Genomic DNA, 15,020 nt, shown 5'->3' on the forward strand with positions numbered 1-15,020 from the left:
CATGGTGTTGCCTCCTTGGACCCACCCCCTGCACAGTGATTAGTTTTTTTTCCCCAGAGCTTCCATTTGTGTCAATAGAAGCTTTTTTCATAGACTTTTCACTGTTCAGAGGGGAGGGCTAGGGTGGGGGCCAGCTTGGGAGGGAAGTAAAGAAAAGAAAGAGGGAAATGGGGAAGAGAAAGACAGACAGAAAAAAGATGGACTGGATTCAGAAAACATGGTAACCCACACTCAGTAGTTGAGTTATGGATTGAGTATACATTGTCGATGACTTGTGGATTATCGTGTTGTCTGAACAAGACTTGGTTTGTTAATCACAAGCAGCTCATGAGGAGAATGCATGGTTTGTCATTGATTAGGGTTCCCTTACAGTTGTGAACTGTGGGTTGTTTTGATTACAGACCTTGTTTGCTAGCTCTACTGGGTTCAGGCAACACAATACAATTTCAATAATTGTCAATGGCAACCAACAATTCCTGAGTGTGACTTCCCTCTAACCTAGTCTTTCTAACCTAGGGTTGTCTAACCTAGTCTCTGTGGGTTTGAGGCAGGAGTAAGAAACTAGCTCTTGCCCTTGGGGTGGGAGAGGTTACCTATCCCTGCTCTATACCACTTGTGGATGCAAAATCTATTTAATTTGGACAAATTGAGGTATATGGCTTCCCTAACACAATTCCATATTAGGAAAGCAAGTTCATTACATCTGAGTTACTCTTTCACATGGATGGAACTTTGTTTCTTTTGAGAATGGTTGAATAATAGGATTAAAGACAAATTCACATATACCACTTCATATTTCATCATTCATTACCTTATCAATGGATGATCCACTGCTTAACATGAATTTACTTCCATTTAAAAAAAGTTTGAGATGGCAAGTAAGTCCTGTTTGTGATTCATACATTCACTTCATTACTTAAAGTTGCAGCAATCAAGGAATGAAAGTGGCTGTATAAATTCACCATATAAGGACTCTGACTGCAATCCTCTGCACACATACAATTGAACACACAATACAGCTGTGCTTATTTCGAAGCTCTAAATTTGGAGTATAAATGATCCTTTCATTCAGATTAACTTCTACTGCATGGATTTAAAGTTAGATGGAACCAGCTGATAAATGTCTCATAGACTATAGTTTAACTAAATTTTACTTATATTTTATACTTGGGTCTGTTTTTAAGCAAATGTACTTAAGTCTGAACAGATGGCATGGACTGAGTTAAAAATCTGTATCACCAATGAAACTGCAGGCTATGAACCTACCATTTCAGAGTCTACTGCAAAGACTATTTGCTTTGCTCGCTTTGAAGACATCTCACAGACCACAAGGAAATCTTTGTTCAAATGTTCATAGGTTTCTTTTAGGTCCTCAAACTGCTCTCTGGGAATATCTTCATGGTGATGCTTTAGAAACTCTTCTGCCAGCTCCATATCTTTCCGCAGAATAACAGAAAATGCAGTGATTCCTGATTCGAATGACTACAACAACAACAACAAAGTAATTTGCAGATGTGGTCTATTATGTGTGCAACTAATTAATTATATCTTAAGTTTTTTCTGTGTGTTAAACAAGAGTAAAGAACAAGACTATGCATTTTAGAGAACAGAAGCGCCATTAATCATACACAGCAGAAGTTGCTGGAGCTTTTTGATGAGCAAACATGGTACATGCTGCACTCAAAATGGGAGCTTGACCCTGCACTTAAATCCCAGCTCAGTCATGGTATTCAAGTCACTATGTAACTATTGCTTAAGCTAACTCAGCTCACAGGTCGGTTGTGAGTAAGCATGATACTTTGCCCTCAATTCCTTGGAAAAGGGGCAGGGTAGAAATGAGATGAAAATGTCACCAAAAAGGGCCATGTTATTTTAATACTCTTTCACTGATCATTACTGAGCTAAAGGTGGATATTTTTGTGATTATTATTTCTCATTAATAGATGCTATAATTTTTGATGTACTTAGAGAAATTTAAATAGTGAGGTGTTGTTTTTGTCAGCTGACCAATGTGGATATAAATTTCATGGCTTGTGGAATGTATTAAATAGATTTGGTATTCCGATGACATTTTGCAGATCTTTACTATATTGTTATACCAATGACCTGGTTTTTCAATGCTCTTGTGAGCTGCATTAAGTGGACTTTTGTAGTGAAAAGTAGCTAAATAAAAATAGAATACATGGCAATTTGTCATTACGTTCTATGTAAATAATATAAGCTCACCTCTAACTGCTCAAGTTGCACTTTTAGGGATTCCAACTCATTACTGATGGGTTGCAGATCATCCAAAAGGAATTTCATATTTTTAATCTCTGTCAAGTGTCTTCTCAAATTCTCTGTCAACCAAGAACAAGGCTGCATACTACCGCATAGCTAGAAGAAAGATTGAATGATAACTCATGTGAAAATATCTGCAGCTAAGCAGCAGAGAAACATGATCTCTATCTTCATTACTACTTACTTGTAAAAACAAAAGGAAAACAGAAAGGATATTGATATTTGAAACACAGCAGAGGTTCATTCTACAATAATGCCAACAAGGGCACTATTGTCTCCTTGTAATAGCTTGTTGAGTGCATATTGGTAATCTACATTCCATTTTTGTTTATGCTAACAAATGCAAACACTAACATGAACCAAACATATGCTTGCTTAGGTCAAATGAGTATAGCAGTTGCTACTCACCATGCTCCTTGGTACAGATTCCTGCATTTCTATAGCGTCATCAGACAAGCATTTTGATGGATGAGGTGGCTCATCAGTCTGTTGTTCTTCGCTCACTGCAAGAGTCTTCTTACATGGAGCAAAGTTCTGTGCAGCAGCTTCTGGTTTTAATCCTGATGAGCTTCCACCTTCACTTGAGGTATGGCCGAACTGCAAAGGTTTCATCAACTGATCTCTTTCAGTCTGGGCCTTCTCATCCACTGCCCAGCCTGCACTATCAGTTCTTTGACTGCAATGATCTTGCTTCAGTATATCAAGCAGGAGGTCAGGACTACTGTTGTCCAGCCAACTATGTGGGGAAGAACTATGTTTGTTGACATGTGGGCACAAAGGAGGGGCTGCCGAGGTAGCTGTAGTATCATCATTTACATTTGTGTCATCTGATTTATTAGAAACTTCACTTCCCCATGGTGTGTAATTAACCATTTTAAGTAAATTTTGCATTAAAGTTCTTGTGCCAGTATAACTTAAAGGTTCATCTTCCTGCTTGTAGTAAATACGGCCATCTTTTATTTTGTCTTTAAGTATATTTGTTAAGCTTTCAGGTAAGGTACCCGACACTTTAGAAAAATGCATTTCCTGTTCCTTCAGTGGGGAAATATTAGGAAGTGTCACAGCTTTTTGAGACTGTTGCATGCTTTCACTGATGCTGTTCATCAAGGAAGTAGACTCATGGGCTAGAAAGTTGTCTTCCTTGACATTTCTCACAGTGTTCTGACTAACTATTGCTTTCTGTTCAATGTCATGCAAGCTACCATCCATGGTGCCCAAAGCATTAAAAGATAAGTCTCTTGCCTGCAACTGTTCCTCAGAACAGACTTCATTTTTCTTATTTACTTCTCTAAGACTGTCATGTTCCCTATTGTCCAGGTTACATTTATAGCTTTCGATTTCTCCATGAGATACTTTAGGTTGAATACTACCCTCTGCTTCTTCACTACCTTTAGCTTTCATAGGTAGAACTGATGCAAGAGATGAAAGCAGTGGGGATCTCAGATCTCCTGGTTGCTTTCCCCCCTTATCATTTACACTTCCCCCTACCATTAGCTCCTCTCCATTCTCTTCACTGTCTTTTCTAGTATCCTTAAGGGAAAATGAATCTCCCTCCCTCAGTGCTAAGATATCTTTGGCTTTTATATCTTCTGCACATTGTTTTAAATAAGAAGAAAGATCAAACTGCTCTTCGTAATTCACTGATCCATCCATAACAAAACTGTCAGAGTGTGGAACTGAGGTAGCTTTATTGGAAATTTGGTCAAGACTTGCTTTCTTGTCACTTAAGGGAATAATTTCATGTTCATTTTTAATAATCAGTGAATCAATCTCTTCAGGGCTTCTACTTGGTTCCTGGATAGTATCTTCTTTTGGAATCCACGCTCCATTGTTAATTTGTTTTAGAGTGTCCATTTCTACTAGTGGCATATTGGTGACTGCTTGTACTGATTTCCCATCTTTTGCTTCCTGCCTTTTCTCACAGTCCAAATGTGGCATTGGTATCTCACCAGGGGTTTTAACACTGCTGTGATCAGTGTATAAGGTGCACTGAAGAGGTATGTCTAATTTAGCCTGACTGTCTTCTGTGTTCTCTAATATTTCACTATTGCTTATGCCTAACTGGGAGGTTTCGCTGTTAGATAACGCATGCTGGCTTTCCATGAAAGGTTTACAAGCACGCTCAGTTTCTGGCAGTCTTTCATCTTTACTTTTATATAGAGAGTCATTTTTAGCAACATAAGCTATATTTTGCTCATCAACATAGATGTTTTCAGAGCACAGTAACCCATTTTTTGAATCTAAGTTCAAATTGTTTTTAGCATGGATATCCCTGCTTTCTCTTGTCTCTGAAAGTTTTTTGTTGTCTCTGAGACACTGGACTCCGGTGTTTTTATCACGGCACTGTGAATAATGCATCTCCATCACCCCTTCATCCTCATAATCTGTGTCATCAGAAGTATCATAATCAAAATCTACAAAATCATAATTTTCAAAATCATCCTCATCTTTGCCATTGTCATTATCCAGATACTCATTTTCATGTTCTGTTTCACTAGAGTCACATTCTTCTTCCATTCTGATTTCTTCATACCCATTTCTTTGCATTTTAGTTTCATGAAACATTTCCTGTGAACTACCAAGCACCTTACTTTCTTCACTTTCTTTTTTCTCTGTTGGCTTTTCTGCATCTCCAATGTCTTCTGCCTTTTCTAGAATATTGCCTTGTATCTTTGCCTCTAATGCTGCTATATTTATAATTTCAAATGAATCAGTGTCACTTGATTCACTAAAGCATAGAATATTCTCCTCTTCTGTATTCAGGTTGAGCTGAAAAGATGGTTCTTTTTGCACTGGCTTATCTGAGGCTCCTTTGAGGACTACTGCACTGTTGCTGGGCTCTGGATTAGTATCATTTCTAAAAGCAGAGTAGTCACCCATGCTAGCATTGGCCAAGATAGAAACACCAGTGTTAGGATCCTTCTGTATGACATCACCAGCCTCAATGCCATCTTTATCTTGAGGCATGCCACAAAGGTCTTTGCCAGCTTTGTAGTCATTGCCATTTTCTGACTGCGGAATACTATATTTTGTTTCATGCAATGCCTCAGAAGGCTTACTGCTATTACCTTCCAAAACGAATCTGTCACCTGGAAATATTGACCTACTATCATCCACGGATGGCTCACCATTCCTCATACTAGTATTGACTTCTAAAGATGATTTAGGCTGGCTGTGAGTACCAATTTCAGTGAATGATCCATCTGGACATTTAGCACTGACTTCTGTTGGGGCCTGAGTATTTGCATCAATGGGTTTTTCCAGTGGAAGCTCAGCAGGAATAATAGTACATTCTTTCTGAAGTGGCCCAATGGATTTATCTTCGGTATATTCCAACAGTGGAATGCCAACAGAATTGGCATGATAATCATGCAAAGGTACACAGTAAGTCTGCTCTATGGGTTGCTCCCCATCTTTGATATTAATATCTTCCAGAGATGTTGCACTTTCCGTTTCAGGCTGCTGTTCCCACAATATTCCTTTAATCCAACTGATCTTGTCTTCCAGTGGCGGATCACTATTAGGAAAAGTATTTTCTAGCACAGCCATACTAGAGTTGGAGTTATCCTGTGATGGATGTCCATTCGTATAATATCTGGCTTCCAATAGTGATGCATCTTTCAAATTGGCATTGTCTTCCAACAAACACCCAGTAAATTTACTAGCATCATCTTCCAATGGTGGGTTAACACATACATTTGTCAGATCTTCTTCTGCCTGTTTATCATTCACATGAAGACAGCTTTTCAGCACACATGCACCATGCATTATGGAATGGTTTTCTAATGGTAATTTGCCATTTGTATTGTTAAAGGTTTGTAAAGCAGATCCACTGGTCATACTATCAATGTTATGTTGTAGTGAAAAGGTATTAGTTTCAGAATGCAATTTCCCACCTTCATTACAATCCCTTAAATTTTCCTGATTCAGTTCAGGTAAAGGCTTATTGCCAGATTCCATACTGGCATGTAAAATATCCTGAAAATCATCTTCTGCTTCACCCTTGATTAACGTAATTCCTTCTTCAGTTTGCAAAATTTCAGGCATGCATTTCCCCATATTGTTGACCATGCAATGTGAGGTATCAGAGCTCTCTTGTGTGCTCCCTTCTGTATGAATAGCTGAAGAATCGTTGACATCCAAAATGTTGTCTAAGATGTCTGAAGGACTGCATTCATCCCACTTTACTTTCTCTCTTTCTAGTATGCAAATATCATCTTCATTTATTCTTGAATTAAGATTTTCTTGTGAATAATTTGGAAGTGACCCTTTTGCTTCAACATTTCCAGCCTCTTCTTGCTTTGTTAAATCTTCCGTGGGTATTTTTTCAGAGCAGTCCAGCAAACTTCTACATACTTGTTCTTTCTCACAGTTCTGACTTGTATTGAGTACCTTTCTAGAACTATCTTCCTGTTTACCAAATAAAGTATTTACAGTACATTCTGACTCCTCACCAGCCACATTATGAAAAAGATTTTCTCCTGAGCTTTTTTCAGTCTGACGATCTTCATGAAATTCCTTCCTGTGCTTATCACTAGAAATGTTTTTAACACTTGTCTCTTGCTCTAAAGCACAGCTGGTGCTGCAGCTAAATGCTACATTTTCAGAACATTGGCCAGAACCTGGTACCCTTGAATTTACATGGGACTCACAAATTTGCCCTTCAGTCCCATCTGTATTATTACTATTTCCATCCATTAATAAAGTGACAGTGTCATTTAAGTCACCACAGTGTAACAAAAGTCTTTGCCCTGTGTTTGCATCCATACAGCTATTTATCATTAGGTAAGACATGAACAGCTTTTGAGTTTGAAGTGGGCAGTGATGTACAGGCTCACTAGTGTCTGAACCATCCACTTCCATTCCACTGTCATGTTGGGCTGTTGGGTGGAGTTCGTAAGAGGAGAGCCATGTTGCAACTCTTTTCAAAGAGACTGGTATATCATCTACATTAGGCATTTCGTCAGGTAGGGTAATGCTATTCAAGACTGATGAAGTATTCATATTTATGACTCCTTGCTGAGCAGCATTATCCAGGCTGATCACTTCACAAGTTTCTGGAATATAAAGGGCAGCTATTTTTTGCCGCCCACTTAAAATTTTGCAGGCTAGCTCATTAGTGATCATACCTTGATGCAAAGAGGTGGATACAGGAAATATTTCACCGCTATGTGGCCAGATCAACCCAATGAAACCTCGCTGTGCTTGAAGGACCAGAAGGGCACTAGTAGAAGATATCAAGTCGCACTGTACAGCCTCATCTACAGTCAAACGCTTTGATGACTCTGGACATAAGATCCCACCTGTCTGAACCTGGTGGGTCAAAATAGCACAAGCAGCATCCTGATCAATAACCCCTTCTTTCATTGCCTCTTCAACAGTCATTCTGTGTCCTGTATCTGGATGAATGAACCCGCCAGAAAGCAGCTGAGCACCCATCAGCCTGAACATGGTCTCTCTCTCTATGAGTCCTTCATGAGCAGCTCTCAAAATACTTATCTTCCTTCCACATTTAAGTGCTATTCTGCCTCTTTCCTGAGGAATCACAGGTAAAAGCCTCAGCCCTGCTTGTTTATGTTCTACAGTTCTTTCAAGCAGTTCCTGAAGGGAAACCTTTTCTGCAGTGTTGGGGTCAATCAAGTCTCTGCATGTGTCACGTCTTTCCAGGATCTTGGTATATAACGCTGCAGAAATCAGGTTCTTCTGGAAAGCTTTGTGCAGACTCAGTTGTTCTCCTGTGGCTGGTATCGTTAGATGCCCTCTAGAAAGCTGAGTCTCTAAAATTTTAATTGCCAGAGATTCTGAAATTAGATCCTGTTCCAAAGCAGCTACAACTGGAAGTGTTGTTAACTGCAGTTTTGAAATGGCCTTCTTGGCATTCTGCAAACCTTGCAGTTTGACAATAGTTTGTTCATCAACAAGTTCATGGACTTTTGCTTCTTCAAGGTCAAAGCTCCTTCCTGAGATTGGAGAAATTATACCTGATAAAATGAGTTGGCTCTCAAGTAACTGAATTCCAGTGTCATAGTCAATAAGGCCTTTATAAACTGATTGTAAAACTGAAAACATCTCTCCAGTGCTCTGATCAATGATGCCAGCTATGACTTGGTCCACCTAAGAGCACAAAAACAAAATTTGTCAGCATTTCATAAATTGTAAAGGGTTAATTGTTTGAATTTTAATATTTACCTGTATAGAGCATAGAGTCACTTACTTACCAGGTTGGAGCAAGACTGTGAATGTTAGCAGTTCAATGCAGAAATGATCTATGTCAGTGATTCAACAGCACACGGTGTGATAAAAGATTGAAACAGGACATGCATCGGTGAACCAGAAGCCTATGCTCTGCATATATCAATAGGGTTAGTGGATGATCATATAGTGAGCAAAAACGTTCCTGGAAGGCAAACTGTCATGCTATCTATGTGCTTTGTGAGAGGTTAGACTATTCAGAAAACAGTATGCAGTACAAGAACATACATGCTATTCATGTTTACAGCATACAGCACTTTTCTGAGGACACCCAAACAGAATCAAGTATTATAACCATGTAAATGCATTGCAACTGGTCTGTTGTGAAAATCATCCATGGGGAATATTTAAAATGTATGTGGAAAATAATCCTTCTTTGCATATCCCAACTGCTTTTTGCAGTGCCTTTCAGAGGCAGTACTGAATATAATGAACATTAATATATTATCTCAGTTAGCAAAAGCATAGGTTGCAAACTTATAGATGGAGCTGGAGTTTAATGAAGTTTTGAATTATAACATACCTTCTGAAATACTGCTAGGAAAATATAAAGAATGCTATAATCTATGGAACATTTGTGTGGTATCATGTTTCTGGAGCAGAATTTTGACAAGAATCAAAAGTATGGTTTTTAAGAAGAAGGGTTAAGTGATGTATGATTCTTTGCTCTTAGTTCATGCAAGGCACAAAATATTAAAGCTTGTTCATTTAATCACATTCAAGTCTATTTCAGTTACACAAACAGATTGAAATTTATCAGTCATTTAGTTCTGCTTTTGTTTGCACAAAACACACAATTCTATGCAGTTTTGCTTCTTTAGAATCAATACATAGTTCCACACCCATGCAAAAAACAAGACAGAAAAGAGTCAGCAGTATGACATTGCATACACCATGGTCGGAAATACAGGTTACCTTTTCCTCCATGTTTTCATCATCTACATTTTGTTCTTCCTGCAGCTGCTTCAAATCCTCACTGGATAACACTTTATAACCCTCTTGTAGGGACTTTACATGATTCTCAAGTTCATTTTTCTCTTCATCTGTCATTCTGTGAGAAAAAGTTTATCAGATGTGGAAGCAAAACACTAGTGATTTCAAAATGTTAATTCTTCTAGGTAGAAAAGAAATAGGCCACATTGTTTCAAGAAGGAATTTATGGACTCATTCACTCCTCCTTGGCTTGTTCTGCCAAGCAAGGTTGTCAAACAGATCATTTTAAAATTAATTTCTTGTCTGAACATAGGACCCTGTGGTTTGTTGTCCCAAGCAGACCAGGATTCATTATCCAAAGTAATATTCCAGGTTAACTATCCTGGTTTATAAAAAAGAGAAGCCAGAATCCCAGGTTTACATTACATGAGCAAACCAACCATATTGACTGGGTAGCCCCTTGCTCTTGAAGAGCTAATGAGCTGTTTGCCTGAGCAGGTAGCCTGCTCACCATGAGAAAGGATTTCCCAGAATCTTGGCTTATTATTCCACATTACTGATAGCAAGAATTGACTTCTGCCTTTGCTCCAAAAGATTTGTAACAAAACCTCATAAAAGCCATAATCATATATAATCAAAAATCATTTTAAAATACTATGTGTTAGCATATGTTTACAGATAAAATTTTAAATCATAATTTTATATACTCACAGAAGCAAACAGGAAAGCCTGCTCACATGAACTGTGTATGTATAATAGCATCCCCATGAAACTCTTGATTAGCACAGTATATATCACCATAATACCTTTAGTGGGCCAATTCAAAGGTTTAAAAAGTGCATGTTTTTTATGTTGTCCAGCACTCTTAATTAGGTAAAAAGTTAAAGAAGAAGTGATTGGGGAAAGAAAAGGACCAGTTCACACAATCAAATAAGCCTGCGCTGTGTGGCTTGTTGGACAGGGAAGCCACTGTCAAATGATCCTACCACAATCATGGGTTCTTTGAGGGTTGTTTCCCTTCCCAAGAAGCCATGCTTCCCAGGTTCAGCTGACTCAACAAGCTGTGCCAGAGTGGGTAATTAGGGAAATGGTAGAGGGCACATGTCACTAAATGCATTAAGCCACATGGCTTATTTCATCATACCACCAGCTCAGTATGATTGATGTACAAACTGTGGAGTCTACAATTGGATACTGTCTTAAGCTGAAAGCGAGCAGATGCTGCATTCATTCAAATTAACCATGGCATGATTCAGAGATAGGTTCAAGTTGCACTGGAACCCTTCCTAAGGTAAGTCTGTTCTTTCAAAATTCCTGCGAAAATCTCTCCACTTTCCACCTTAAGACTGTAACTAAATCGACCTTTTTATTTAAACGTCATTTTAATTGTTGATTTTATTTATTGGTTTTTAACAATTTTGGCCAGGCTATCTCTGACTTCATATAACTGTATTAATGATATTTATTTATTTATGTTTGTAAGCCGCCCCAAGGCTTCGGCGAATGGGGTGGCATATAAGCCTGCTAAATAAATAAATACAGACCCCCCCCCCCCCCAGCATGAACAGCAGCCATTCTTTTCTCTACCCCCTCTTTTGGCTTTATTTACAATCTTGCCTAATTAAAAGCTTGCATGATATTTTGTGAGCTTTGAATTGCTCCAATAAAGGTATTATGGTGATTCTTTTATTTTACAATTTTTCTTATGGCCAGAGTAGTTATCTGTTAAGGTTGCAAGCAGATCAGAGAAAAATTAATCTTATTCATTTTTACATTACTAATTTTTAAATGTGATAACCATAATAAACATACTTATCAGCATGTTTTGCCAAAAATGACTGCGTTGTTTGCAAAGTCTCTAGTATCTGTTCTTTCTTGGTTGATATTTCATCAGAAGAAATCTGAAAAACATAAAATTATGTTCAAATTTCTCTAGAAATAGATAAAACAGAAGTAGTAATTGTTGTTTAACATAAAGGATAAACCAAAAAGATTAAGCAAACCTAGCGGGGTATAAGCAAGGGTGGACATTTCAGTACCACCAGTTACACAATGTATTTTAATAATAGCAATATAGTTTACAAAATATATGCTAATCCATTTTATCCTTTAGTCAATTCATTCCTCAATGAGCCAGACAATGCAATCTTGTGTCAATCCAGAAACAAGCCATATTTGGCTTAACTGGACCTACTTTCAACTAAGACTATAATTTTGTACCCACGTTCTTGGGAGGAAAACCCTGTGAATTCAGTAAAACTTACTTCTGAGTCAACATGTATATGACTGTGCTGCCAAAAAGATGCCTGGCTATAGCAGTGGTATCACAGTTAGAGTATGTTCGTAACAGGCCACTGGGGACAAGCTAAGCATTTTGCATGTTTAACACACACGCACACACACACACACACACACTGTATTAGCTAATCCTTTTCTCAACAATTTTATTAAGTTCTGTTCTGGTCTTTGTTTTAGGCAGTGTGTAAATGAGTCCACCCTGCTTAGATTAAGAATGGCCTGAGCATGTGAAATTATATTAAATAATGCACTGATATGTATACTTTCTACAAACCCTGCAACTGAAGATATTTATATAATTCAAAAGCTTGTGTTTCCAGCATCTTTATCATTAGTCAGTCTAACTTTGTGTTTTTTGGAAGATCAATATGGCTACCTCAATTCTGATCTCTTATTTCTGTCTTATTCCAAGGCAGGAGTTCTCAAACTATAACCAATACAAATTTTCCTGTATTGGAAACAACAACAACAACAACAACAACAAAAGATCGCTTGTCACCTTTAACCAAAAGTGAACAGAGGTTAATGTAATCATGATCTATCTTGCTTCAAGCATGCGGTGAGCAGATTACATGGTAAGAAGCGCTGCTCTAGCATCTACCTTCAAGTTTCTGACATTTTGTATGGAGGATCATTTCTAAAGAGCAGTGCAAGTGGGGATGCATGTCCTCTATATTGTTTTCTTAATGTTTCTGGATGGTGCCTCCAGGGTTAAAGAGAATCTCCTAAGTGTGCAGGTGTGCATTTGTGAAACATCTGAATTTTTAAAAAGCAATTTAATAAATTTCAAGCAATAAATAAAAAGCAATTTTAAAATAAATTTTAAAAAAGATGTGAATTGCTCTGAAAAGGAAAAAAAATCTGCTGTCTGCTGCTACTTGCCAGATTGGAAATGCTGTGAAATTCCATTGAGCATTAAATAAACAAACTTCACAGCATCTCCCATTCCTAAACTCCAATTACTTTCCTTTTATGGCTAAGGTTAAACACAAGCACTGCCACAACACTACAGATGGAGCATAATGGGGAACTCCTTAACATCAGGCAAAGTTCGGATATGTATGAGTTATTTATTTGATAGTATTCCACTATGATTCCAGATTCTTTATTGCAGCTCTACTTCCTCATATCCTAGAGAAGTAAATTGAAAATGATTAGACCAGATCAGGTCCGTTTCACCTCATTCCAGACAAACATTCACTTTTTCCTCTTAGACTGCTACAAGAGTACTTACATGGAAAAAGATCCTTATGATCATGTACTAATTAAAAAGAACAAAACCCATTCTAATAATCCCAGACTTGCTTGGGACACTGTGGGAAGTATGTCTTATTCACTGTGGTCACCATCCAATGGGTGCCCACAAAATACACATACATTACAGTTATATATCTAAAGAGATTTGTTTTAACTTTTTCAACGAACAACTTGCAGCTCTACCAAAATATTCTAAAAATCTTAGCTGAAAACAGATCATGACAGGATAGACACACCATTTTTTTTGTTTTTGTTTTTACTATAGACCAGGCTTCCCCAACCAGGTGCCCACTAAATCTCATCTGCCCCAGCCAACATGGTTTATGGTCAGAAATGGTGGAAGCTGTAGTTCAAAACATCTTGCATGGCGCAGAGTTAGAGAAAATTGCTTTAGATCATGACAGCTATACAGTGTCAGTCTAAAGACACAACCCTGCAATTCCCAGCCTTCCCTTGCCAGCCATTTTTGTGTATACATGCAAAGGGTTGCACCCTAAATATCTGAACACCTATTGAATTAAAAGATCCCAATAAAATAAAATCCTAGTATAATTGTTCTCATAGCTAATATTCATGACAAGGAAGAGCTGCTCTCATTGGCTTTGATTCCTTGAGGCTATCATCTTCATTTCTTCCTGCCGATGCTGTCCTCATGCTGCTTTCTGTGCTATTTAAATAATTTGTTCATGTAAATGTTCTGGTGGCACATTCAATGTGTGGATGTGTGAATGTTCTGGCGGCACATACAAGACCTGCACCACAGAGAATATTGAACTATATGAGTTATAGATGCTTCTAGTACAAGGGCTACTGAGCATGCTGAGAAACTCACAATTCACTTTCAGTGTCAAGAAATCAAAGTATAGTGGCATGATACTGCTGCCCCATCTTAACACAGAATTACAAGATGACATTGTGGTTCAATCCATGAAGGTATCTGCTTAAGTATGAAGGACAGCTAGTAAGCTCTGCAGGTGCAGTTCAGCTCTTGTGTTCCCTGGAGTTAGGCAGCAGCAGAAATAGCCACGCAGAACATAAACCCTCTTCCTCCTCTAAAATATCCTAATGGCACTCAACTTCCCCACGGTAGGCATATTCTACCTTCTTTAAATAATGCAACAGTGGCTGATGTGGATAGCCCTTCCCCATTCCTGTTCCTGAGAGTGCTCATGTAAATTTATAGTGTAATTTTGTAATATTCACAGCTTATCATCCACGGAGAATCTCTAATCTGCATGTAATGCTAAAGTCCCTCACATTAACCTGGATTTCTCAGATGTTATGGATAACAATTCTGCTCCCAGTAAAATGGATCAGTTGTAGGAAGGAATTTGAATCCACACTTAATGAAGTGCTATTTGGTCAGTGGCCTGGTGTGGTGAAAAGCTAGGATCCAGGAAGTGCTATTTTCTATTTCCTCATTTCATACATTTATGAAATGCTGCAGGTATGGGATTTGATAATGGAAGGTACTCGGCATATGTATACATGTTACTTCACTGTGTCTTTAGCTAGCTCTGTTGAATTCACAAGGACCAGCCACTAACCAACAGGGAGCTAGTACTTTGAAAAGCAATTCTAGAAACAGCAAGAAGCACTTGTTTCTGCTACACAACAGATCAGCAGAGCTCCCTTCTGTTACATCTGCTCTCTCACCTCACCCTAGAGACAAGAGTTTCCACCAATTTCTGGATGCTTCGAAAAGTTCTAGCTTTGTACTGGATAGCAGGAAGTCTGTCTCTCTGTATACTTTCATAGTGTGTGGACAGATTTGGATACCACCTCATTTTTTTTTGGTTTATTGCTGAGATTTTCTCTGGAATAATACACTTGGATATGTATGAGTCCTAGCAGTCATTTCATCTTGCATGATTTTTATTTGCTCAGTGTAAGTATGTATATGGACTCAGAAAAGTGTATCTAATGATAAAGAAGGAAGGTCATTTCACATTGCAATGGAGCTGAAGAAAATCTGAGTGTCGTGCAAAGGGTGCAGTAAA

The 15,020-nt window shown here is 38.2% G+C and overlaps 1 protein-coding gene across 30 annotated transcripts in view; it reads right to left on the minus strand.

The window, feature by feature from the left end:
* DST (dystonin) overlaps positions 1 to 15,020 on the minus strand; it is a 370,183-nt gene that overhangs the window by 128,278 nt on the left and 226,885 nt on the right. For 20 of the 30 annotated variants that reach the window (XM_044421571.1, XM_044421551.1, XM_044421570.1 and 17 more), the window contains 5 exons: positions 11,278 to 11,366; positions 9,448 to 9,583; positions 2,689 to 8,394; positions 2,227 to 2,376; positions 1,267 to 1,482 (listed from right to left, as the gene is read on the minus strand). In XM_044421571.1, the coding sequence (XP_044277506.1) occupies positions 1,267 to 1,482; positions 2,227 to 2,376; positions 2,689 to 8,394; positions 9,448 to 9,583; positions 11,278 to 11,366 (6,297 nt within the window). The remainder of the gene's footprint in view (positions 1 to 1,266; positions 1,483 to 2,226; positions 2,377 to 2,688; positions 8,395 to 9,447; positions 9,584 to 11,277; positions 11,367 to 15,020) is intronic. The other 10 variants (XM_044421565.1, XM_044421562.1, XM_044421564.1 and 7 more) reach the window with 1 other exon arrangement.

This window comes from Varanus komodoensis, unplaced genomic scaffold (genome assembly GCF_004798865.1).
Source record: "Varanus komodoensis strain SLA01 unplaced genomic scaffold, ASM479886v1 scaffold12, whole genome shotgun sequence".
Taxonomy (NCBI): Eukaryota; Metazoa; Chordata; class Lepidosauria; order Squamata; family Varanidae; genus Varanus; species Varanus komodoensis.